Consider the following 24912-nt stretch of genomic DNA (forward strand, 5'->3'; position numbering starts at 1 on the left):
TAGTAGGGTGACAGCGTTGAGTCTGGGGATGGGGGAGGAAGCTGCAGGGACACATGGGGACGGGGGTTGTGGGGACAGGGGCTGATGTGCCTGACTGAATGGGAGAGGCTTGAGGTGAGACAGGGTCTGCATGGGGGAGGCTTCCCAGGTCGCTAACAATCCCCACCACCACCAAAAAACCCTTCTCCCGCCCGCACCCAACCCCTTCCAGTTTCACTCCTAGGCTCCTTCCTTGTCCCTCAGCTCCTCTGTTACCCCTGAGTCCCCCATGGCTTTGCGCTGCTTCTGACAGGTGCAGGAAATATAATTCTGTAGTGTGATTTAAATGAATTACTCAAAGTTCTGTGTAAATATGCGGTGACGTGTTTGGTCATGGAGATGCCCTTGGGACTGTCACCTGACATGCTGAAATTACCTCTGAGCTCGTTTTTCCTGCCAACTTGGTACCTCAGAAAACCCTGCCTTGTTGAGCCAGACACGCTAGTCCACTGCAACACAGACCCAGGTCTGGTCCACACCCCCAAAGCTGCAGACTAAACTGAAAACAGCTCAGCAAGTATTCCTCTCTCCAGCACCCAGACACCAGTTCCCAATGGGATCCAAACCACAAATAAATTAGTTTTACTCTGTATAAAGCTTATACAGGGTAAACTCATAAATTGTTCGCCCTCTGTAACACTGATAGAGATATATGCACAGCTGTTTGTTCCTCCAGGTATTAATCACTTACTCTGAGTTAATTAATAAACAAAAGTGATTTTATTAAGTATTAAAACTAGGGTTTAAGTGAATTCAAGTAATAACAGACAGAACAAAGTAAGTTACCAAGCAAAATAAAACAAAACACGCAAGTCTAAGCCTAATATATTAAAAAACTGAATATTGGTAAATCTCATCCTCAGTGATGTTCCAATAAGCTTCTTTCACAGACTAGACTCCTTCCTAGTCTGGGCCCAATCCTTTCCCCTGGTACAGTCCTTGTTAGCTCCAGCTCAGGTGGTAACTAGGGGATTTCTCATGACTGGCAGCCCCCTTTGTTCTGTTCCACCCCCTTTTATAGCTTTGGCATAGGGGGAATCTTTTATCTCTGTGTGTTCCCACTCCTCCTTCAAAATGGAAAAGCACCAGGTTAAAGATGGATTCCAGTATCCTGTGACATGATCACATGTCCCATGAGCCCCCCTCCATTCTTTCAGGATTGCCCCACATGTATGCAGTGGAGCTTGCAGGAAAACAGAGCCATCTACAGTAACTCATCCTAGTCAATGGGAGCCATCAAGATTCTAAACCACCATTAATGGCCCAGACTTTGCATGATTACAAGAGGACCTCAGAGTTAACTTCATATTTCTAGTATCAGAGGGGTAGCCGTGTTAGTCTGGATCTGTAAAAAGCAAGAGAGAATCCTGTGCCACCTTTAAGACTAACAGATGTATTGGAGCATTTTCGTGGGTGAATACCCACTTCGTCAGATGCATGCTCCAATACATCTGTCAGTCTTAAAGGTGCCACAGGACTCTCTGTTGCTTTTCATATTTCTAGTTTTAGATGCAAGAAAGATACATTTATACAAATAGGATGAACACACTCAGTAGATCATAAGCTTTGTAATGATACCTTACAAGAGACCTTTCGCATAAAGCATATTCCAGTTACATCATAGTTACACTCATAAGCATATTTCCATAAATGTATGGAGTGCAACGTCACACACGGCATCGGGGGTTCAATCCTGGGGTGCTGCTGTCAGGTCGAGAGCTGTTTGTGGGGGAGATTCTCTGAGGCAGGGGTGTTTGGGGGCAGGGGGGTTTGTGCCGGTGTCTCAGCACCCCACGGGGAAGCCACTTGTCCCCCGGGAAGATTCTCTTCCCTGCATGGCTGGATTCAGGCTCCTGGGGGTGCAGAGAGATGGTGCGTTAGAGGGGCCCATGTCACCCTCAGCCCAGCCGCCGGGGGGAGCAAGGGGCACAGAAAGGGGAGGTCACCTCACCTAGGGCGCCCCCTTGGGCGGCTGTAACAGGCCTCAGCCAGGATCAGCCCCAAGATGAGCAGGACCACGGCACCGAGCGCCAGGCGGGCGATGTTGGCGTTGGTGAAATCCGGGCGGGCTGCTGCGGGGGAAGGGTAAAGTCACTTGGTGGCTCAGATGGGGAAATCAGCAGCTGGTGCTGCCCTGGGATCGGAGCCCACAACCCCCCATCCGGCAGATCCGGCCCAGCCCCCTCTGGGGGTCTCCCAGGCGCTGCGGCTCTAGGGCCTCCCTGGGGCCAGACCCCCTCAGGGGAGGCTGCGTCCTACTACCCCGGGGGGCTGAGCCTCAGCTTCCCCAGTGAAGGGGGCTCCCAGGTGGACGAACTGCCCCCAAGACACCCGGCATCCCAGCACTGGGCCAGGGGATGGGGACAATCAGAGCCTCAGGCTCTTAACCCCCCAGAACAGGGAACCACCCCAGCTCCCTGTCCCCATAGGACCCCGCTGTCCACCCCCACAGGTGCCTCTGCCGCAGCCTGTCTGCTGTGAGGTGAGCCTGTCCCCGGGGTATCTCAGCTGCTGCCAAACACAGCCAGGCAGTGCGCACGGGGGGGGGGGGGGAGAAGCTGGTACTTCAACAGCTGCCCCCCACACTCGGGTGGTGGCCGGGCCCTGGGGACCAGGGCACAGCAAGAGGCAACAGAACATCTACTGCGGGAAGGCTCAGGGATCCCCTGGGACCCCACTGGGGGGAGGGGAAGCAAGAACAGAGGGAATTCTGGGTAATGCTCACTCCTATTGCCAGCGGGATGTCATGTGGCCCAAGAAGGGGGGTTATTGCCCCAGGACTATGGCACCTAGTTGGTCCCAATTTCACAGCCCAGCCCCCCAGATCCTGCCCCTCCCCTGGCATCCCCCAGCAAATTCTAGGCAGTGACCTGCAGGGCAGGAGGCATTGGGGGGGCTGGGGATCTGGTAGTGAGTGAGGGGCAGGGGGCTGCCCCTCCCACTCATGTCTGGGCCCCACCCACCCAGAGTTACTGCCCCCATAACCTCAACCAGCCCCAGCCCCTAGGCACCATGACCTGTTTCCATGGCTGGTTCAATGGCGGATTCCACCTCCCACCCCCGCCCAGACCAGGGGGCAGAAATCCCCCCCGTCAGCCCTGAATTTCCAGCTGCTGCTGCTCCCCCAAGCTGGAGACCCTCCAGTGACTCCGTCCCTGCTCCCCGGCCGGGCGTCCCCTCTGCTGGGTCAGGGATCAGGACAGAGACCAGACCTGAGTGTCCCATTGGAACCGAGTCCTTGTGAGGGTCTGGCTGGGGGTGAGGCTGGGAACGGGGACGCCGAGCCGGACCCCTCACCTCTCATCACCAGCTCCACGGGGTCGCTGGGGTACGACATGGCAAACGGCTCCGACCTGCTGTGATAGGAGCAGCTGTAGTTCCCGCTGTACTCCCGAGACATGTTGATGGAAAATACAACCTCAAACCTGTCCGAATCGACAGCTTGGAAATGGCGTCCATCTTTATTCAGCACGAACCGCATTCCCCGGTGCTGCCCCCAACACTGGACAGCCATGGCTCCCCCCAGGGAGACCCCCCTCGGGCTCAGGGAGATGTTGGGTTTGGGGTAGCTGGGCTCTGCAGTGGGAAGCAGACAGGCCGTGAGACGCAGGCCCCGTCACTCAGTCCTGGGGCCCGTCCTCACCACGCGGCCTCAGTGGTGGGTCAGACCCGGCGGCCCTGGGGACGGGCTCCTCGATGCCTTTCCACAGGGGCCAGAGTTTCCTCTGAGCCCTGGGCTAACAGCATGAGACACGGAGCAACCCCAGCCCCTGGAGGCACCGAGCTCTGCTCCCTGGCAGGTGACAGTCTAGTCTCCAGGGTCCATTCACTCCCTGGCTTCTCTGCTGGGAGGGCTGGGAACCAGGACTCCTGGGTTCTGTCCCTGGCTCTGGGAGGGGAGTGGGGTCTAGTGGGGAGAGCAGGGGGGGATGGGGGCCAGGACTCCTGGGTTGTGTGCACAGCACCACCACTGACTTGTAGGGGACTGTGCAAGTCTGTAATATACACTGAGGTTTAAAACCTTCAGCTCCGCCCATCACCCCCTAACTGATGTGTTGCCTGGAAAAGGCCCCCCCTGCACTGCAGCTCCCGGGATCCCCCCTTCCTCTGCCCCAAATCTCCTGTGTCTGCTGCTCCCCCCGGCTCAGGAACCCCCCAGTGACTCTGTCCCCACTCCCTGGCTGGGCGTCCCTTCTGCCGGGCCCAGAGCTCAGGGCAGAGGCTGGCTCTGAGCATGGCATCTGTGGAGAGCCCACTCGAGGATCTGGCTGGGGGTGGGGCTGGGAGCAGAGACGCCGAGCCGGGCCCCTCACCTGCTACCACCAGCTGCACGGTGTCGCTGGGCTGCGAGGAGACGAAGGGCTCCGATCGGGGCCGGTAGCTGCAGCTGTAGCTCCCTCCGTGCTGCCGGCCCACGGTGGGAATGAGGAACTTGGCCCTGTCCCCAGCAGGGTCCATGTGTTGCTGTGGGTTCAGGTCTCCAGCCTTGTGCAGGAAGAACGTCACGTTCCGGCGCTGCCCCTGACACCGGATGGTGACGTCTGCCCCTGGGGCGGTGACCCCGGTGGGGCTCAGAGAGATGGAGGGTCTGGGTAAGCTGGGATCTGCGCACAGGAGACAGGCTGTGAGAGCCAGACCCAGGCACCCACCCAGACCCAGCCTACCCAGCCGGCTGCAGCCATGGACAGATCCTGGGGCCCCGCACAGAGATTCCCTCCCAGATCCCAGAATTTCCCCCACCCAGAATACCGGCCCTGTGAGCTGGGCTCCCAGCCCCACAGACACCGAGCCGCAGCTCCCTAGTGCTTGGAATTCTCATATGCCCATGTGTGGCCCCCGCCTCATTCACTCCGTCCGCCCCCCGAACACAGAGCGACTCACGGGCTGGTCTCTGGTGCCCAGCACCACAGGGCCCAAGCTCCACACAGGAAGGGAGTGAGCCCTCACGGGGAGGTAGGGAGGGGTCCTTATCAACATTCTACACAGGGGAAACTGAGGCACAGAGATTCATTTTCCTTAGTGAGCTCCCAGGGGCAGCAACTGTCTCTTCACTCTGTGTTTATGCAGCGCCTGGCATAATGGGGCTCTGATCATGGCAGACAGGCCCATGCTCCCCCAGTGCTATTGAGGCCAATGTTTGCAGAGGTCTCCAGTAATGGTGGTTGCCTCGGTTTGTGGGCGCTTGGCTTGAGATCCCCCAAGACTGAGGCCCCCCCACAAGGAAGGACACTTTTGAAAACTGCAACGTGCTCCCATCACACAGAGTCTGTGGCCGCAGCAGGAGCTGGGCCAGATCTCCTGGGTCCCAGCCTAACGCCATGTCCACCAAGCCACCGCTTCTCCTGCAGCCCCTGCCCCATTCAGCCCGGGCCGCGGCCCTGCCTGGGCTGGGGCCTGGCGAACAGAGGGGATGGGATTAAATAGCGACTCACGGTTCCTACGCACAAGGGGCAGCGTTACAGTCGCCTCCCTGCCCTGAGTCTCCAGGGGCTGCTGCTCCCCCCTGGCTGGGGAACCCCCAGTGACTCCGTCCCCGCTCCCCGGCCGGGCGTCCCCTCTGCTGGGTCAGGGCAGAGACAGGATCTGAGCATCCTATTGGCACGTGAGGGTCTGGCTGGGGGTGGGGCTGGGAATGGGGACGCCAAGCCGGGCTCCTCACCTCTCAGCACCAGCTCCACGGGGTCGCTGGGGTACGACACGGCGAACGGCTCCGATCTGCTGTGATAGGAGCAGCTGTAGTTCCCGCCGTGCTCCCAGCTCACATTGCTGATGGGAAACACAACCTCAAACCCGTTCGAATCCACAGGTGGGAAATGGCGTCCCTCTTTATTCAGCATGAACCGCATGCCCCGGCGCTGCCCCAGACACCAGACGGTCACAGCTCCCCCTAGGGAGACCCCTCCTCTGGGGCTCAGGGAGATGTTGGGTTTGGGGTAGCTGGGCTCTGCAGTGGGAAGCAGACAGGCCGTGAGACGCAGGCCCCATCATTCAGTCCTGGGGCCCATCCTCACCACAGGGCCTCAGTGGTGGGTCCAGGGCCGGCTCCAGGCACCAGCCGAGCAAGCTGGTGCTTGGGGTGGCAGATTGTTGGAGGCGGCATTCCGCCCAATCCTAGGGCGGCACGGCCGCTTTTTTTTTTTTGGGGTGGTGTTCCGCTCCAGCCACCCTGTAGGGGGCGGTGGCGCGGAGGACGGGAGTGCCCTGCAGCAAGCGCGGCAGGGCAGTCCTCGTCCTTCCCTCCCAGCCGACCGGAGCAGCGCAGAGCCCTACCGGCCTCACCTGCCCCCGCCACCCCGCCTGAGGCCAGCCAGGGAGCCTGATCAGCAGGGCCGGCTCCAGGCACCAGCTTGCCAAGCAGGTGCTTGGGGCGGCCACTCCGGAGAGGGGCGGCAGGTCCAGCTGTTCGGCGGCAATTCGGCGGACGGTCCCTCATTCCCGCTCGGAGCGAAGGCATTCCCTCCCACCGAATTGCCGCCGCAGATTGCGATCGCCGCTTGGGGCAGCAAAAACCCTGGAGCCAGCCCTGCTGACCAGTGGGCCCCCTGGAGCTCTGCCCCCCGCCCCGGGGTTGGAAATAGAGTCTGTGACCCTACGGGAGCCACACAAGACCCACCTTTCCCCAGGCCTTGGGATGGGGGGGGGGACTGTGAGAGCAGGGGAGGGAGCTGTTAGGGGTGGATCTGGGGGTGGGGGCAGATCTGGGGGGTTCTCCCCACGGCTGCACAGACAGTGAACGTTTCGGTTCCCCGAGGGATCTAGAGCCCACGGCCGGATCCTGTTAGTGTTTGTATGAGCTGAAATAAATCCACGGGCTGCCCCAACTCCCCACCCCCGATCCTCACAGCCTGTGGGGGGCAGGACATTGAACCAGGGGACGGTTCCCATCTGCTTTGTCAGATCCCAGGAGCCAGATTCAGTTCCTAGTTACTGCATGGGGTTGCGGGGGAGGGCACAGAAGAACGGGGCTGGGTCTGAGCTCACAGGGGGAGTTTGGACTCAGTTTTGTGGGGTTCAGGGCTCAGTTCCTCTTTTCCCCACCCCATGCAACCCCTCCCCCATCCTTGATGTTACCGTCCTCCCCACAGACTGATACTCACCTCCCCACACCCTGCTGTGCCCGGCCAGCCAGAAGCCTGGAGAGGAGACGGCTCGTTAGTGACCAGATCCCAGAGCAACTGGATCCTACACCCTGGTCTCAGATCCCTGACCCCCATGGGCACACGCCCAGGTCTCAGATCCACGTCCCCAGGGGCACATGCCCTGATTTTGGATCCCCCCTCATGGGCAGATGCCCAGGACTCAAATTCCCCCTATGGGTGCACGCTCTGGTCTCAGATTCTCTCCCCACCCCCCCGCATGGACATGCCCTGGTCTCAGAATCCCCCGCCCATGGGCACACGCCCTGGCTGTCTCCGATACTCACCGAGGAGGAGGACGGTGAGAGCAGATGCCATGAAGGGGCAGTGGGGGGCCCCTCAGCGCTGCTACAAACGCCTCAGTGCTGAGCACCTCCGAGTCTGAGGCCCGAGTGCGAGCGGAATGAAGAACTGCGCTGGGGGCTGAAGCCCCAGGAAGCCCGTGATACGCTCGGCCCCTTTCTCCTCATCAGATGGTTTCTCTGCAATCTCCAGGCCAAATGTACCGTGGTCAGAACAAAGCCAGATCCCTGCCATGCCCAGCAAACCACATCCCCTCCTGCAGCTCCTTGGTCCCCCACCCCACATCATCTCCCAGCCCCACAGGGAGCTGCCCAGTCTGGCGATCATCTGGGAATGGGGCAATCTCAGGAGGTATCAAGAGGTGCCGAGGTTACCCTGATCTTTTCCAACAGGCCCGTCTAGCCTCCCTAGAGCAGCAGTTCAAGGCAGAGGAGGGCTCCCCCACACACACACACTGTGTCCCCCACCGAGTGACCCTCTCCCATGGAGCGGGGCAGAGATTCCTTCCTGACCCAGCTGGGTCCAGAATCTGCCCTGGAGCTTGAGGGTGGAGGAACCTGACAAACCACCTTCTCAGGTAGAGTCACTGCAGATGCTGTTCTTAGATAAGTGATGTGAGACAGAGACCAGGCAGAGGGGCTGTCGGTGCAGGCCCCTGTGAGGGAGGGATACATTTGGATCCTAAGTTGCTAAAGGAGCAGCCAAAAAATGTGTGAAAAGGAGATGTGTGTCCAGAGCCAGCGCTTGCTTGCTATTTCTGTTATTGTCAGTGAAACTCAGCATAAACCTGATTCTCCGGCAGCGACCCTGTAATTTATCCCAGCTCTGGGAGGGGACTGGGTGTAGTGGTTAGAGCAGGAGGGGCCCCCTGCCCCCCCTTGAGCAATTCCATCTCCCCTAGGTGTGACACACACTCCCGGAGCAGGGATGGGGGGCTGGGGACTGCCCATGGGGGGGCTGGTTTGTGGTTCTGTGTTTATTACAAATTTGGAGATTAACAGGATGCAAAACCACATAAAAGCTGCCTCAATGTGTCCTCTCCCCTTCCCTCTCCCCCTCCTGGTGCTGAGCTCTCCCCGGCCCCCCACATGTGGGCCTGGGCAGGGGGACAGCAGGTCAATGACCCCCTGTTCTGCAGCTCCCCCTGGGGGCAGGGATCCCCCCCTCCATCTGCTCTGAATCTCCAGCAGCAGCTGCTGCCCCCAGGCTGGGGAACACACGAACACCCCCAGTAACTCTGTTCCTGCTCCCCGGCCAGCTTCCCTGTGACAGAGTGGGAATTTTCTGTAAATATTTGGTACAAATTCCATGTTTGCCTCAGTTTCTCCTCTATGTTGCATGGTTAACTAGGTCGTGAACAAAGGCTGTTTACTCCCTGCCAGGCCATGACAAATGTCTGAACGGTGTCTGGGATTGGGGCGGCCCCAGGGCAAAGCCCATCTCCGGGACATTTGCTACCTGCCGCCAACTAACGACCATGGATGGCCCAGCCCCCGCAGGAAGCCAGCCGGGTGTGACCAGCCGGACAGCCAAGGACTGAGGAAAGGCAGGAGGCCGGGGCTCGCCCGGGAAGCTGAACAAAGAGGGAGCGGAGGGACAGATCAGGGGCCCAGGGGGGGCACCGCTTGGCAGGGGCTCTGGGGAGTCAGGCTGGACCCGGCTATAACGTTCTTCTCTCCGGGCAAACCCAGAACTTCCTGCGCTGGGTGCAGTGGCCTCCTAGCCCAACCAGTGTGCCTGCGCAGCGGCGTGCCCTGCAGAGGGACGCGATGCTCCCCAAGATTGTACCAGGCTCCCTTAGGGTCTGCCTCAGTGGCACTCACCAAATATCGCTCGTGATGGGGAGCCGGGGGGCAGGCGGCCCAGGGGTCCAGCCAAAGGAGGCAGGGGAGCTGTGGGGCTTGCCCTGAAGGAAGAGTGAGACGCCCAGGGGGTCTGGCACATTGACGAGGGCTCCAAGAGGCTGCTCCAAAGCTGGGACCATAACCCTGATTCTGTGGATCTGTGACAGTCCCCTTTGCTGGGCCCAGGCCTCACGGCAGAGCCTGGCTTTGAGTGTCCCATTGGCGTGGAGCCGCCCTGTGGGGCTGGCTGGGTGTGGGGCTGAGAGTGGAGACGCTGAGCCGGGCCCCTCACCTGCTACCACCAGCTGCACCAGGTGTCAGGATCCGAGTCAAGGGATAATAGCAGGTATTGCTGCCTCCCTCTGCCCGGCTCACTTTGGGGATGGGAAATTTGACCCCAGCCGAGTCCCCACCCGGCGCTGCTGAGTTCCTGGCCCCAGCCTTGTCCAGAACAAACGCCAGACCCCGGCGCTGACCCCGACACTGGACGGTCGCAGCTCCCCCCAAGGCGACCCCCCCCCCCCGCTGGGGCTGAGGGAGATGGAGGGTTTGGGGGAGCTGAGCTCTGTGGTGGGAGGGAGACGGGCATGAGAGAGACCCCAGCATGGCCACTGCACCCCATCCCCAGCGTGGAGTGTCAGTGATGGGGCAGAGACAGGGTCAGGGTCTCTCCTGGTTTCCAGGGCACAAAAGCACCACAGCGCCAAGATATCCCCCCTCCACCCAACCTTCACTGGTCGGGCTGGACATCCCATCTGCTGGGCACCAGGGCTCACGGAGACCCCGTGGGCATCTGGCTGAGTGTGGGGCTGGGAGCTGAGATGCTGGACTGGGCCCCTCACCTGCTACAATGATGTGCACAGGGTCACTAAAGTCCAAGTAGGCAGCTTCTCCTGTTCTTTAGCTGTAACGAGAAGTGTAATTTCCGCTCTGTTCCCATCTGGCACTGGTGATGGGAAATTCAGCCAACAGGGTCTGTGTTAGTCAGATAGTTCCCATCTCCAGCCTTGTAGAGGAGGAACCTCATGCCCAGGCGCTGATGGTGACACCGGATGGTGACATTTCCCCCCACGGAGATCACCCCACCCAGGGATTTCCCTACACCCCCCATGCCCCCCCCCAGTTTTGTGAACTAGTCACGTGCAGTGTTGCCAATTTAGTGACTCTTTGGACATTTGAATTGAAATTGAAACATTAATACACTTTATATGCTTTTGAAGTGTGTATCAGAAAATACGTGTATCTGAAACAGTAGAATAGATTTGAAAAGGATGAACATAGACTAGCTTCCTTATACAGCTGTTGTTTTTATGATCATGTCAGTGCATTCATTTCAGTGATATTGGCCAACCTAATAATTTCAAATGATGATTTGTAAGCAAAGTCTGAGCTCTCCCTGACAGCTAGTGATGAGCTGGGGGCTGGGGGGAAAGGCTTCAGGACCAGATTGTATTTACATTCACACCTAATCTACCTAGGTGTCCAGCAAACAGCGGTGTTGCCCAAGTGATAGATTTTGGCTGGGGTTGGGTTACAAATCACTTGACTGCGGGGGTAATGAAATGTTATTCTTATTGTATGAGTAAAGGGCAGTTGTATTTCGCCTGTGCTGATTTAGGGCATTAAGAGAGAGGGTGGGGACAGGTGTCTTGCTTGATGGTCTGCCTGAGTCACAAGTACTATTTGACCTTTCCCTCTCCACTGTTTAAAGACAGAGGTGATTAGGCTCCATAGATAACAAAACAAAAGACTAAGTGACCACTGCAGCTGAAATCACTGATAATCAGGTCTAAGTGCTTAGACCTGCTGTGGGGACAGTGTTTCTGTGGAAGAGACGGCCCAGTCTACACTAGCAGCGAGGTTCCTCCACTGAGAGCTCAGCTGAAATCACTGAGAGCTGGTGGACACTCAAGAGACCAACTTGCAGAGGTCACAGTGGCAGGTGGCAGCAGAAGGTGATGGCGCAGGGCCATTGGCAACAGAGCGATGGAGTGAACGGTGGCACAACGAACAACAGTGGCCAGAGCGAACAGTGAGCAGCTGGAGGAAGGAGCAAGGTGCCTTCTTGCCCCCACCTGGGAGGTGAACTCATGTGAAAGCACCTCTGAACTCTGAGTCTCCATTAACCAAGGACAACACCGGTGAGCGTTAATGAGGCTGTTAAGAATACTGGAGACATAACAGTTCATGCGAACAAACATGGCCGTGGCATCCTACTTTCTATTTAAGCAAGAGATGCCACACACTACAAACTGGAGGCCAATGTTAAGTGCATTGTCACTTGTTCATCCTGAAGTTGAATACTGGTTCCAAACAAGACCAGACCAAGTGAGCAAATGCTCACTATCTTTCTGCAAGAAACTCAACTGACCGGCTAGACGCATGTGGTGCAACAGTGAAAGACTCCACAGTTGAAAAAGTGAAGAACTCTCTCACCACATTCAGAAAATTTGCATACATGGCTGATGAATGCACCGATGCAAATGGGTATCAAGTAGTAAATCACTGTGTACGTTATCTTGATGTCAGTGGTAGGGCAGTAGATATATTTCTAGATGTTCAAGTTATAGAAGAAAGATTGGCTGCACCTGTGACAACCCACATCTTAGAAGAGTTAAATGCTTGTCAATTGGACCCCAAACAGATATCTGCTTGTGCGTTTGATGGAGCTGCAAACTTCTCTGGAAGACATGGTGGAGTACAAGAGAAAAGTGTAACCCTAATCTCTCCTATACACATTGCAGAGTCCATCTACTCCAACTAGCGCTAGTACGAGCTGCAGACTCTTCAAAAGACATTAAAAAAAGCTATAAATTTAATGTCTTCATTATATTCTTTTTTCCAACAAGAGTCCAAAAAGACTGAATATCTTGGAAAATATAGAAGATACACTGGGACTGAAGTTCAAATTAGTCCAACCTGAGAAAAACCGCTGGCTTTCTCATGAGCGATCCTTGGCTGTTGTCTTAAAATTACTCCATCCGTTATTACTGGCTTTGGAAAGTATCTACCAAGATGGAATAGATCTAAGTAGTGAGGCTGGTGGATTACTTTTGCTACTACGTTCAGAGAATACTATTGCCATTCTCTCTCTTGTAAGTCTACTCTTGAAACCACTTGGGTCATTAAACAATGCCATCCAGGCATCTGCTAAAACAGCAGTAGATCTTTGTCCAGCAATAGAAGCTACATTTGGATCAATCCGAGAGCTATCCATTGAAAAGTACTGGAAGAAGCAAAGCCTTCCGTCCAGAAGTTGACTAATGAAGGCATTTATATTGAATCCTTAAGTGAAGAGGACAAGAAGTGTTTGTTAAGATAACTGAAAAAGTTATCACAGACTTGATTCTTACAAATCCACAACAGCAACTTCTAGATTCTACTCAACCTCTACATAGCTTTTACAGACCCTGTCCTATAAAACACCGACAGTTGAGTGGAGAGCGGCACTACCAGCAATGGGGCTGCCATGTGCTCAGGACAGAATAGAGAATTTGAACACAGAGTGGAATATCATACGACGAATGAATGAAGATTCGACTTCAACTTCTTTTTTTATCACCACTAGTGGTTCGACCTGATCTTTATGCTATGTTTCCTGGGCTGAAAGAAGTAGGAATTAATCTCTTGCTACTCCCAGTCACAACAGCTACAGTTGAGCGTTCTTGTTCATCATTGAATATAATTTTGTGTTTTGAAAGAAGTTGCCTTCTCCCTGATCACATGAATGAACTAATGAGCATATCCGCTGAAGGAATGGAAGTACCGGACACATGAGAAGCCACCAAAGATTAATGCATTGCGTTCAAGAAGTTCATTAACAGAGTTGTGCAAAATTATAACAAGAAACCAAGAAGGATGTAGATGTAGTGCTTCATAGAAGGCTTGAGTAGCCAACTTTAATTTGTGTGATGATTTTAAAATCTAATAAAATGGTCATGAAACATTTTTCAGTTTTTACTATGGTGCCATACAACCCTTCACCCTCACGGTCTCACCCCTCATCGGCCCTGACCCCCCCCACATAAATTTGAAACCCTCCCCCTAATTTCAATTCCTGGGGAAAACACTGAGACGGAGATGGAGGGTTTGGGGTAGGACCCCTGATTCACAAACAAACAGGCAGTAAGTGGGGGTGACACAAACCACATCCGTCTGATTCAATCCTCTGCCCATCTGTCGCTCCAGCGTTTTACCGCCTGCCCGTCCATGGGGTGCAGGCCCAGCCCTTGGCTCACAGCCGGGGTGAGAGAGAGCAGGGGGAAAGGAGATTTCCAATCTCTGATTGCTTTAGTTATGCAGGGTCAATTCAGCCCTGCCCCCGCTGCAGTCAGGGGTGACTCTGGATTGACCTCAAAGAGCTGAGATCAGAACCTGTCCCTGCCCCCATTGCAGTCAGGGGTGTGACGAAGTGGGGGATTTTCTTGTTTTCGGTGGGGTTTCAATGGTTTGAATGCAGAGGGTTTCCCTGGGGGTTACTGGTTTAACGAGGTGAGGGGAGAGGGAGTTTGTTGTTACAGAGGACCAGAGAGGGAACTTGGGACCCCAGCCAATGGCCGGGAGGATGGATACCCCAGTGACCGGTGACCTGAGCCCCCGACCCAGAGGCCCAGCTGAGGAGACGCAGCCGGTTCTGGCCAGTGGGAGGACAATGGGCTGCAGAGTGAGGACCCAGTGATCTAACCAGCAGGTTCCACCCAGAGGACAGAAGCGAGGAGAGGAGGCCCCCGTTTACGGCCCTGTTTACCTGGAGAGAAGACAATGGACAGAGGCGGGGCCTGGGGCCGGTGATCTCAGATGCCCAGCTGGGAAGCAGGGGGGCTCAAGGCTGGAGAGGGGGAGCAGGCAGAGCCCACCTGGATGCAGAGAGACTGGGATGTGCTGGGCTGAGGGAGGCCAGGCCTGAGGCCCTGAGAGTTTCCTGTGCTGTGTTCAACTCTCAATAAACCCTCCTGTTTTATGCTGGCTGAGAGTCACTCCGGGCTAGAGAACAGGGTTGCATCAACCCCTTCGGGGGGTGGAGGCCCCGGGGGTCCAGAGCGAGTGGACTCCCTGAGGGGGCCCACGGCAGAGACAGACGTGCTAAGGCTCAGAGAGGTGCGGCTCCAGGAGGTGGAGGGGCCTGACCCTGAGAGAGAGTGGACCCCCGAGAAGGGCTGTTGCACTTAAAGGGGCACCCCCCCACGGACCACATGGGGCCAAGAGTGGGCACGATCTGTGAGTCCGTGAAAAGGGGTGACTCTGGATTGACCCAGAGGAGCTGAGATCAGAACCCAGCCCTGCCCCCATCACAGTCAAACGGTGAATTGCGATCTACCCTGTGGGGTTCCTGGTCCAAATTTGGGTCATTTGAGCAAGCAGCTCCCAGGACAGGCCCCCCAAGAAAACATGTTTACAAAATCCCCGAGTTGTTCTATCAGGTTCCCTTCCCTGTAATGAGTAGGGCAAGGTCTCATTCCCACCTCTGGGTGTCTGACAGGATCATCCCTTTGGGGAACTGGCACCCCTCACCCCCCACCCACATCCCTTGTCCCTAATGTGGAAATTCCCCCAGCTCCCCCATTCCCTACAGATACTCACCTCCCGACACCCTGCTCCGCCCGGCCAGCCAGCAGCCTGGAGAGGAGATGGGTCTTTAGGGACCAGATCCCAGAGCGACTGGATCCTACACTCTGGGCTCAGATTCCCCCCATGGACACACGTCCTGGCTGTCTCTGTTACTCACTGAGGACAGTGAGAGCAGATGCCATGACGGGGCAGCGGGGACCCTTCAGCGCTGCCACCAACTCCCAGGTGCCCAGCTCCACCAAGCCTGAGGCCCGAGTGCGAGCAGAATTAGGAACTGTGCCAAGGGCTGCGGCCCCAGGAAGCCCGTGATGCACTTGGCCCCTTTCTTCCCCAGCGCCCACCCTGGAGCATGAGGGTGGAGGGACCTGGCCAACCTCCCTCTCGTAGTGTCGCTGCAGAATCTATTCTTAGCCAAGTGGCATAGGACAGAGACAGGACAGAGGGGTGGGAGGCTAGGAGGGGTTGTGGTTTCCGGCCCCCCATGAGGGTGCGAGAAATGGGTAAATTTAGATCCTGAGTGGTTAAAGGAGCAGCTGATAAAGCCATGAAAGGGGAAGTCTGACCAGAGCCGGCGCTCGCTTCCTGTTTCTGCTACTGCCTGTGAAACTCTGTGTGAGCCTGATGCCCGGCACCTACCCTGTTATATACCCCGACTCTGGGAGGTGAATGGGGTCTAATGATTGGGGCAGGGAGGGGCTGGGAGCCAGGACTCCTGGGTTCTCTCCCTGGCTCTGCTTGTGGGGTGGGGTCTGGTGCTTAGAGAAAAGGATACAGATCAGAGCCAGCCCCTTAGAGGTGAAAAGCCCCATGTCCCTTCCCCAGCCCATCCCCGGGGCAGCGGGTCCGCGCAGCTCAGGGCCCGGGTCAGAGCTCACAGGGGCCGACGGCCGAGCCAAGCTTCCCTCTCCGACCCCAGGATGCTGCGAAAGGGACACGGGGGCGGGAGCCGACCAGCCCCCCAGAAAGGGGAGGGGGAAGATCACAGGGACAGAGCTCAAGATAAACTGCCCCCCCCCAGCAGATGCCCCAGCTCTGGCGCCCCATCTCATTTGCTCTTCACTCCCCCACCCCCGAAGTTCACGCACTGGGCCCCTCAGCCCCCCGTTCTGCTCCCTGACCTGCGTCCTCATGTCCCTGGCTGTCCCCCCTGTTCTATCCCCACAGCCTGTAGTTCCCTCACATCCCCCCCCCCCATCAGCTCCCCACCCTCCTAGTTCTGCCCCGTCCCAAGTCCCTTCACCCCGTTGTGCCCCTCATGCCCCACGTCCCATCCCCTGTTCTCCTCCCACATCCCATCCCGTCACGCCCCCGACCTCCCTGTTGTAGGGAAGGGACCCCTGGCGGCCCTCAGTTAACATGGCCACCCCATCACCCCCTGCAGCCCTCACAGGGCAGCCATGCTGCCCCCTGGCTGAGATGACCAGACTGTCGGGGTGGGGCGATGGCTGCATGGGAACGAGCCCTCCGGTTTCTCGGACCCTAGGCTGACCCCCAGCCTGTGCCCCCAACTCCCATCTCTTGATCCCACCCCGGGGCCATGGGGGGTTGTTGTCTCCCCCCGACCCCTCCCCCCCCACTGGAGCTGCCCCATCTTAATTGGGAGTTAGTGTCAAAACCATCCTGTCCCCCACTTTGCTGTGTAGGGCGAGTTACATGGGAAAGACCCCCCCAGCCTGCTCCCCCCTCATGCTCGCTCACTCCCTCCCCCCCCCCCCATCAGCCCATCTCCCCCAAAGCCCCCATCTCCCACCTGGCCTGTCCCCAGCAGGAGGGAGGCTGAGGGGATGTGGGAGCCATTATAAGACAGGCAGGGTGTGGGGTGGGGGAGGGGAGGACTGGGCAGGACAGTAACAGGGGAGGGGAGGGGGGATTTGGGATGAGTAGGGTCCCCCTGTGTGTGTTTGAGGCTGAACCTGCCCCATGGCCATGGGGGCACCTCCATCCCCTCTCCCTACCCCCGCCTGGCTCTGCAGGGGTTTTGGCAGGAAACAATCATGCTCCCCCACTTCAGATCTACTGAGGGTGGGGGGCTACATGGCAAAGTGTGGGAGCAGAGAAGGGGGTCAGGAAAGGGCATTGGGGGGCTGGGGAGGAGTACTGCAGAAAGGGATCTGGGGGTCATAGTGGATCACAAGCTAAATATGAGTCAACAGTGTAACGCTGTTGCAAAAAAAAAAAAGCAAATACAATTCTGGGATGTATTGGCAGGAGTGTTGTAAGTGGGGCAAATTGCCAGCACTACTATGATGGGGTCTTGTGCTTTCTCTTCTGGGGGGAGGGGGGTTCAGGGCACCATTTCTTGCCCCTGAACTGGGATATTAACTACCCCACTAGTGTCCTAGAGGAGGGGAGTAGAGACAGAGGGACCCAGGCCCACCCTCTACTCCGGGTCCCAGCCCAGGGGCCCTAGGGATAGCAGTAAACCACTTGAACTAGTGGTTCCTTCCCCTGGGCTCCTTCCCTCTCCTGCCCTTCAGCTTGTGGGGGCTTCCTTTCCTCCCTCTGCACAAGCCAGATGTCCCCTTACCTAAGGTCTTCTTAGCCCACCACAGTACCGCTCCAAACTTTCCTCTACTTCCCTCCAAACTGCTCTCTGCTCCAGATCCTTCCCTGTCTGATTTAAGCAGGGGGTTTTATCAGGTGACTGGCTTCGGTGCTCTAATTGGCTTCAGGTGCTTTAATTGGCTTCAGGTGCTTTAATTAATCTATAGCAAACTTTCTTCCCTGTACAGGGAATAAGGCTCCCTTCTAACCCACTCCTGCTGCCCTCTGGCCATACTGTATCACATAAGCAAGAGACGAGCAGTCATTCTTCTGCTCTACTCTGTGCTGATTAGGCCTCAACTGGAGTATTATCTCCAGTTCTGGGCGCCACATTTCAGGAAAGATGTGGAGAAATTGGAGAAAGTCCAGAGAAGAGCAACAAAAATGTTTAAAAGTCTAGAAAACATGACCTATGAAGGAAGATTGAAAAAATTGGGTTTGTTTAGTCTGGAGAAGAGAAGACTGAGAGGGGACATAACAGTTTTCAAGTACATAAAAGGTTGTTGGTGGTGGTGTCTGTAGATCAGTGGCTCTCATACTTTTGTACTGGGGACCCCTTTCACATAGCAAGCCTCTGAGTGTGACCCCCCTTATACATTAAAAACACTTTTTTATATATTTAACACCATTATAAATGCTGGAGGCAAAGTGGAGTTTGGGGTGGAGGCTGACAGCTCATGGCCCCCCATGTAATCACCTCGCAACCCCCTGAGGGGTTCCGACCCCCAGTTTGAGAAACCCTGCTGGAGATGGAGGTGGAAGAGAGAGAGCATGGCAAACAACTCTCCCTTTTATCATGTCCTTTCTTCCCTCTTGGCTTTGCCCACCGACCCCCACCCCGCTTCGGAGTCAGGTGAGCATTACCTCATCGCAGTCCCAAACTGACCAAAGGGGGGTGACTTGAGAGTCCAACAGATCCTTTGTTGCTGCCTAGGCCAGCGACCTTTGTTACTGTGAGGCTGGGCTGGGTTTGTCCCACACAGGCCTTGATGAGGTGTGAACTGCTTCAGAAGAGTTTTTGTCTGGGCTTGTTTTAAGCCACGAGGACACATTTTCAGCCTCATAACTATATACATGAAATTACAACCTATAACATCACTGTAACAACAATGCTCAGTGCATCATGAGCCTTCCGAAGACACCCGATGTGACAAACTCGGCAGTAGATCCCACACAATCATATTACAAGGATGAACATGGGGGCGCAGGGTGTTCCCCCAATGTACAGAGTGTTACAGATGAGGACTAGCAGGCTCAGGGGGGCTCTTTAAGCAGAAGTTAAGGGAAACTGAGGCATCGGGGAGACAGCCGACCTCTGAGTGCCCAGGGGCAGATGGACGTGGGTCAGTCATGTCCTTCCAGGCCAATCTGTGGGTCCAGAGGTTCCAGGGGCCAGGATCTCGGGGGGGGGCATCTCATGCAGGGACCAGGATCTCGGGGGGCAGGAGAATCTTGTGTAGGGTCCAGGATGGTGGAGCTGAGGGGACTACTCTTCCACACACCGCTGAACAGCAAGAAAGCCTCATTCAAAGGAAAACAGCCCCCCCACCCCCTGCAGGGGGGATTCAGAACTGCCCTGCTCTGTGTCCTAGCCCCCACACTGCTCCCAGCAAGTGTCGATTCCCATGTTGCCCAAGAGGCAGGCCCTGGGGGTGGGGCCCGAGCCCTTGCGGGAAAGTCTCAAATGGGGGATTAGCTGTGAGGCTCTCTGTGTGCCCATGTTGTCCGGCCCGGGGTCACAGGGTGATGCCCCCACATCTCTTGTACGGGCACCGCCCAGGGATCACTTCCCCTTAGCCCCCCCCCCCCCCAGCCCGGCTCATGGCGATGGATCCCCCAGCACAGCGGGGAAGGGACGACTCCATGGAGGGGATGTAAACAGCCGGCGCAAATTGGTCACAGGCATCAGACCCTTCTGCAGCTTCACCCAGAGTCAGGGTGTGAACCCCGGTGCCCTGCCCAACTGACGCCCTTCCCCAGAGGGGCTGCAACCCAGTGCTGGGCGAGGGGTCCCTGTAGAACCAGTGCCCCACCCCAGAGGGGCCGCATCCCAGCACTGGTAGAGGGTTCTCTGTATATTCAGCCCCCGCACCCCAGAGGTGCCGCATCCCAGTGCCAGGTGAGGGGTCCTTGTATAACCAGCCCACGCACCCGACCCCATCTCCCCCAGGTGTTACACACATTCCCGGCACAGGGGGGCTGTGGGGTGCCCAGGTTGGGCTGGTTTGTGGTTCTGTGTTTATTACAAATCTGGAGATTAACAGGATGCAAAATAATATAAACAGCCACTTCAGTGCATCCCCTCCCCCTTCCTGTGCTGAGTCCTCCACACTGGTCCCCACATGTGGGTCTGGGCGGGGCAGGGGGACAGCAACTCGATGGGAAAGGGGCTGCAGTGGCAGGAGGGCAGTGTCCCCCATAAATCTTCCCTAGAAGCAGAATTCTCTGGGTTTGGCACTGCAAGGGGGTGTCGCGCCCCATGGGGAAATCTCACTGCGGGGCCCCCCGGCTCATGTTGATCATGGCGTACATTCTGGGCTGGGTGGGCTTGGGGGCAGGTGCCAGGCCCCCTGCTTGGCCTGCAGCACCTGGCCGTCCAGCTCGGCGTAGGTGAGTCCGTCGGCGCCGCGGTCGGGCTCCTGGGGCTGGGAGAGGAGAGAGTCACTGATGTGTGGGGGTGGGGGTGAACACACACACACACACACACACACACACACACACACACACACAGAGCGATCCTGTAAGCCCACCCCCTCCCAGCAGCCCGACCTCTACCCCAAACCACTGAGTGTGTCAGGAAAGGGGTGGGTGTGTGAGGGGGCTGCCGGAGTCCATGTGGGTCAAGGATGGGGTCAGGCCCCATGGGGGAACAGGGGACACTTACCAGGGTCTGCGGCTGTTTCCCTTTGTCGACGGAGGCGTCTGCAGAACAGAGACACCCGCTGAGCTGCACCCCCAGCCGGCCCAGAGCAGAACCCCACACCCAGCTCCAACGCCCCCATCCATCCAGGGGGTTCAGAGCCCGGCACAGCCACCCCTCCCTCGCCCCACAGCACGGGCCAGGGTCATGAGCCCCATGTTACAGAGAGGAAAACTGAGTCACAGATGTCTGTGGGTTACAGCGGGGGCGGGGGCTGGGAGTCAGAGTGCCTGTGTCCTCGCCCTGGCTCGGGAGGAGAGGGGGGTCTAGACTAGTGGTTAGAGCAGGGGGCTGGGAGCCGGGAGTGGGTGGGGAACTAGAGCTGGAAGGGAGGGTGGCCCCAGGGAGCTCCTGGGAGTCCAACACTCTCAGCTGACACCAGCTACCTCTGGGGCCCTCTCCTTAGTCCCGCCCGGCAGCAGCTGTAAATCAGGCCCCGCCCCATATGGGTGGAGCCCCCACAAGCCCCTCCCCTTCCCCTGGGTCCTGCCCCACCCTGATTCCCCCTTAGGTGTGTTACTCACAGATGGGGTCTTGCTGAGCTGGTGCCTTTAATGCCCCCATAGGGCTGGTGCTAAAAGAGAAAATCCCCTTGTAAATGTCATATCCCCCCACCCGCGGGGGGGGGATTCCCCAACACACCCAGAGAGCCCCCCCATCCTGCTTCACCCTGAGCCCAGTTCCCTGAGCTTCCTGCCTCAACCACCAGACCCCACCCTGGCCCGCTCTAACCATTAGACTCCACTCCCCTCCCTGAGCTGGGACAGAACCCAGGAGCCCTGTGCCCCCGGCAGGTCGAGCGGGAGGGGGGAGGAGCCGGGTTCCTACCTGCTCGGTCTCAGTGCGGCTCCTTTTCCTGCAGAGGGACACAAACCAGAATCCCCCATGAGCCGATCGGGATCCCCCGGTCCCAGCGCTCGGCCACTCACCCCCCATGGGGCAGCAGGGATGGGGGGGGCTGGGGGGTCCCCTCTGCTGCTGAGCCTGGATCCCAGCTGGGGTGGGACGGACCACCAGGGGGCAGCGCAACACCATAGCATGGATCAGGGGGAGGGGCAGATTAACTCGGGGGGCTTTTCCTGTCCCCAATCCTCCCTCGTTAGTGATTTGTTATAACGAACCTGATCCAGGCCGGTCGGCTCCTCTGTCACCCCAGGTACCTGAGAAGCACGGTGCCGGCAGCTGATTATACAGGGACCCTTAGCCTGGCACTGAGATGCGGCCACCTCTGGGGTGGGACAGCTGTGTGTACAGGGATTACACATACAGCAGCTCCCTCTGCTGAGCCCCCCTGCTCCTTGGCTTTCCCGGCACAGATCCCCATCCAAGCCGTGACCCCATCCCGCCCTGCTTAGCCGCATGTTTAACCCTTCCCTCGCTGGGTGGGGCACTCACTGGCTCGGGTTTTTCTGAAGCAGACGAAGGCCAGAAGGACGAGGAGGAGGACGGTGGCCGCCGCGCTCACCCCAGCAATGATGGGCCAAGTCAGAACCAGCTGTCCTGATCCACCTGGGAAACAGCAGCAGGCCGTGAGTGTCATGAGTGGCTGGTCTGTTTGCCCCCCAGCCCCTCCCACCCCAGGCGGCGCCCAAGGGGCTGGGATACCACAGGGTAGAGGCAGCAGAAAATTTTATGGGGAGGATGTTGGGGGGCCCAGGGGAATCAAGTGGGGTCAGAGCCCGCAAGATTTGGGGGATTTATAGCACAAGGGGGCAGCGGGCTGCAGGGCAGGGGGCTCAGTAGGGGGTGCTGTCTGATCCAGCCTGGGCATCATTTCCGGTGCTCAGGGCGGGGGGCCTGAAACCCCCAGTGACTCACTCCCTGCTCCCTGGCTGGGCCCTGGTTCTGAGCATCGCGGAGACCCCCCAAAGGTCCGGCTCGGTGTGGGGCTGGAGGGGGGGGTCGCCGAGCCGGGCCCCTCACCTGGTACCACCAGCTCCACGGGGTCGCTGGGCTCCGACCAGCCAGTTGTTTGTGATTTGGTGTGATACTGGCAGGTGTAGCGTCCGCTGTCATCCGGTCCCACGCTGGGGATGGGAAATATGGCCTCACTCCCAGAAGGGTCCTGAATCTTTATATAGGCTCCATTTTTACTCAGAACAAACCTCATGCCTGGCTGCTCCCCCACACACTGGAACGTGACGTTTTCCCCCAGCTCAGTCACCCCCCGGGGGCTCACAGACAGGGAGGGCTTGGGAAAATTTCTCTCTGGATTAAAAAAAGAACCAGGTCAGTGGGGTGGGGGCCAGCCCCTGCCCCGTTGGTGTCTGTCTGTCTGTCCTGCCCCCACCCAACCCCTGCGTGTCCAGAAACCGCCCCGTCCTCACCACCCCTGGGAAATACACAGCAGGGTGAGCAGGGCCTGTCAGATCTCAGCCCGCCCCCGGGGTCAATCCGGAGTCACTCCTGACTACACAGGAAGCAGGGCTGGGTTTTGATCTCAGCTCCACCCCACCCCCACGGGTGCCAATCTGGAGTCACCCCTGGGGGCAGGGCTGGATTCTGATCTTGGCTTTCCCAGGGCTAATCAAGATTATCTCTCTTGCAGTCAGTCCAGGCACTCTAGATTCACACTCTCTAGAAGAGGAGCAGGCAGTGGTTTGATGGGACGGTTTTTTAGGCCTGGCTGGGTCTGGTGGGGGGGGGCATATTTTGGGTCCTGCACGGCAGGATGTGGGACTCCCTTTGACCTGGGAACAGCGGTTGAGGGGGTCAGTGTGAGGTTGGGGTAACGGTTCAGGGTTTGGCTCTCTGTTCCCTGTCCCTTCCCCACCATCCTTAATGGTAACATTCCCCCATATCCCACCCCATGGATACTCACCTCCCGACACCCCACTCTGCCTGGCCAGCCAGCAGCCTGGAGAGGAGACAGCAGGTTAGGGACCAGATCCCAGAGCCACTGGATCCCACACACTGGTCTCAGATCCCCCCCATGGACACACACCCTGGCCTCAGATCCCTCCCATGGGCACACGCCCTGGTCTCAGATCCCTCCCCTCATGGACACACGCCCTGGTCTCAGATCCCTCCCCCCATGGACACACACCCTGGGCTCAGATCCCCCCCATGGGCACACGCTCTAGTCCAGGGGTGGGCAAACTTTTTGTGCTGAGGGCCGCATCAGGTTTCCAAAATTGTATGGTGGGCCGATTAGTGGAGGCTGTGCCTCCCAAAACAGCCAGGCATGGCCCGGCCCTGCCCCCTATCCGACCCCTCCTGCTTCTCACCCCCTGACGGCCCCCCCGGGACTCCTGCCCCATCCAAACCCCCCCCCGTTCCCTGTCCCCTGACAGCCCCCGGAACCCCCGTCCCTGACTGCCCCCCGCCACCCCATCCAACCCCTGCTCCTACCTGATTGCCCCCCGGGACCCCTGCCCCATCCAACCACCCCTGTTCCCCGCCCTCTGACCGCCCCAACCCCTATCCACCCCCCTGCCCCCTGACCACCACCCGGAACTCCCCTGCCCTCTATCCAACCCTCCTGCTCCCTGCCCTCTTACCACACTGGCTGGAGTCAGCCACGCCACTGCGCAACACAGAGACCGGGTCAGGCCAGCCTCTGCAGATGTGCTGCCCCAGGAGCTCGCAGCCCTGCCGCCCAGAGCATGGCGGCGGCAGAGTGAGCTGAGGCCACGGGGGAGGGGGAACAGCAGGGGAGGGGCCAGGGGCGAGCCTCCTGGGCCAGGAGCTCAGGGGCTGGGCAGGAGGGTCCCGCGGACCAGATGTAGCCACGGTCCATAGTTTGCCCACCTCTGCTCTAGTGTCACACACACACACCCATGGGCACACGCCCTGGTCTCAGATCCTGGGCACGGGCCCTGGCTGTCTCCGGTACTCACCGAGGAGGAGGACGGTGAGAGCAGACGCCATGATGGGCAAGTGGGGACCCCTCAGCGCTGCCACCAACGCCCTGGTGCTGAGCTCCACCAAGTCTGAGGCCCGAGTGCGAGCTGAATGAGGAACTGCGCCGGAGGCTGCAGGCCCAGGAAGCCCGTGATGTGCTCGGCCCCTTTCTTCTATCACATGGTTTATCTGCAATCTCCAGCCCAAATCTATTGTGGTCAGAGCAAAGCCAGCTCCCTGCCACACCCAGCAAAGCACATCCCCTCCTGCAGCTGCCTGGTCCCCCCCACACTCCCCTCATCACCTCCTGCAGCAGGGCAGAGATACCTTCCTGACCTGGCTGGGCCCAGCACCCGCCCTGGAGCATGAGGGTGGAGGGGCCTAGACAACCTCCTTCTCAGGTAGTGTCGCTGCAGATGCTGTTCTTAGCACAGTGGTGTGAGACAGAGATGGGACAGAGGGGTGGAGGGGTTGTGGTTTCTGGCACCCATAATGGGAAGCGGGAGGGATAAATTTAGATCCGAAGTTGCTAAAGCAGCAGCCGAAAAATCTGTGAAAAGGGGAAGTGTGTCTTGCAACAGCCCATAGCTCTGGGGTGACCCTGGGGTGACGGCTCCCTGCCTCCAGCCAGGCCACAATCAGGGTCATGCTTGTCTGGGCAGGGGACAGAACTTCCTCCGGGGCTGGGCCCAGGCTGCAGAACGAGCTCCCCCAG

The 24912-nt window shown here is 58.0% G+C and overlaps 1 protein-coding gene across 1 annotated transcript; it reads right to left on the bottom strand.

The window, feature by feature from the left end:
- Nucleotides 1-740: 740 nt before the first annotated feature.
- Nucleotides 741-24224, bottom strand: LOC135893094 (immunoglobulin superfamily member 1-like). The gene is made up of 12 exons (XM_065420880.1): nt 24194-24224; nt 23176-23211; nt 22278-22562; nt 21750-21863; nt 20319-20356; nt 19965-20079; nt 15048-15134; nt 5699-5983; nt 4353-4643; nt 3337-3615; nt 1991-2111; nt 741-1892 (listed from the first exon to the last, which is right to left on the bottom strand). The coding sequence occupies exons 1-12, from the start codon at nt 24222-24224 to the stop codon at nt 1823-1825; spliced, it is 1752 nt and encodes a 583-aa protein (XP_065276952.1). The 3' UTR covers nt 741-1822.
- Nucleotides 24225-24912: the final 688 nt, after the last annotated feature.

This window comes from Emys orbicularis, chromosome 21, assembly GCF_028017835.1.
Source record: "Emys orbicularis isolate rEmyOrb1 chromosome 21, rEmyOrb1.hap1, whole genome shotgun sequence".
NCBI classification, from domain to species: Eukaryota; Metazoa; Chordata; order Testudines; family Emydidae; genus Emys; species Emys orbicularis.

What these genes read in the sequence shown, in the direction of transcription:
- LOC135893094 (XM_065420880.1), bottom strand. Translation starts at nt 24,224, where the DNA reads ATGGCGTCTGCTCTCACCGTCCTCCTCCTCG. An exon ending in AAGCCCACCCAGCCCAGAAT is followed by an intron (nt 15,135 to 19,964) that starts GTACGCCATGAT and finishes CTCGGGCCTCAG; the next exon opens with GCTTGGTGGAGCTGGGCACC. An exon ending in CGTGGAGCTGGTGCTGAGAG is followed by an intron (nt 4,644 to 5,698) that starts GTGAGGAGCCCG and finishes TCCTGTGCGCAG; the next exon opens with ATCCCAGCTTACCCAGACCC.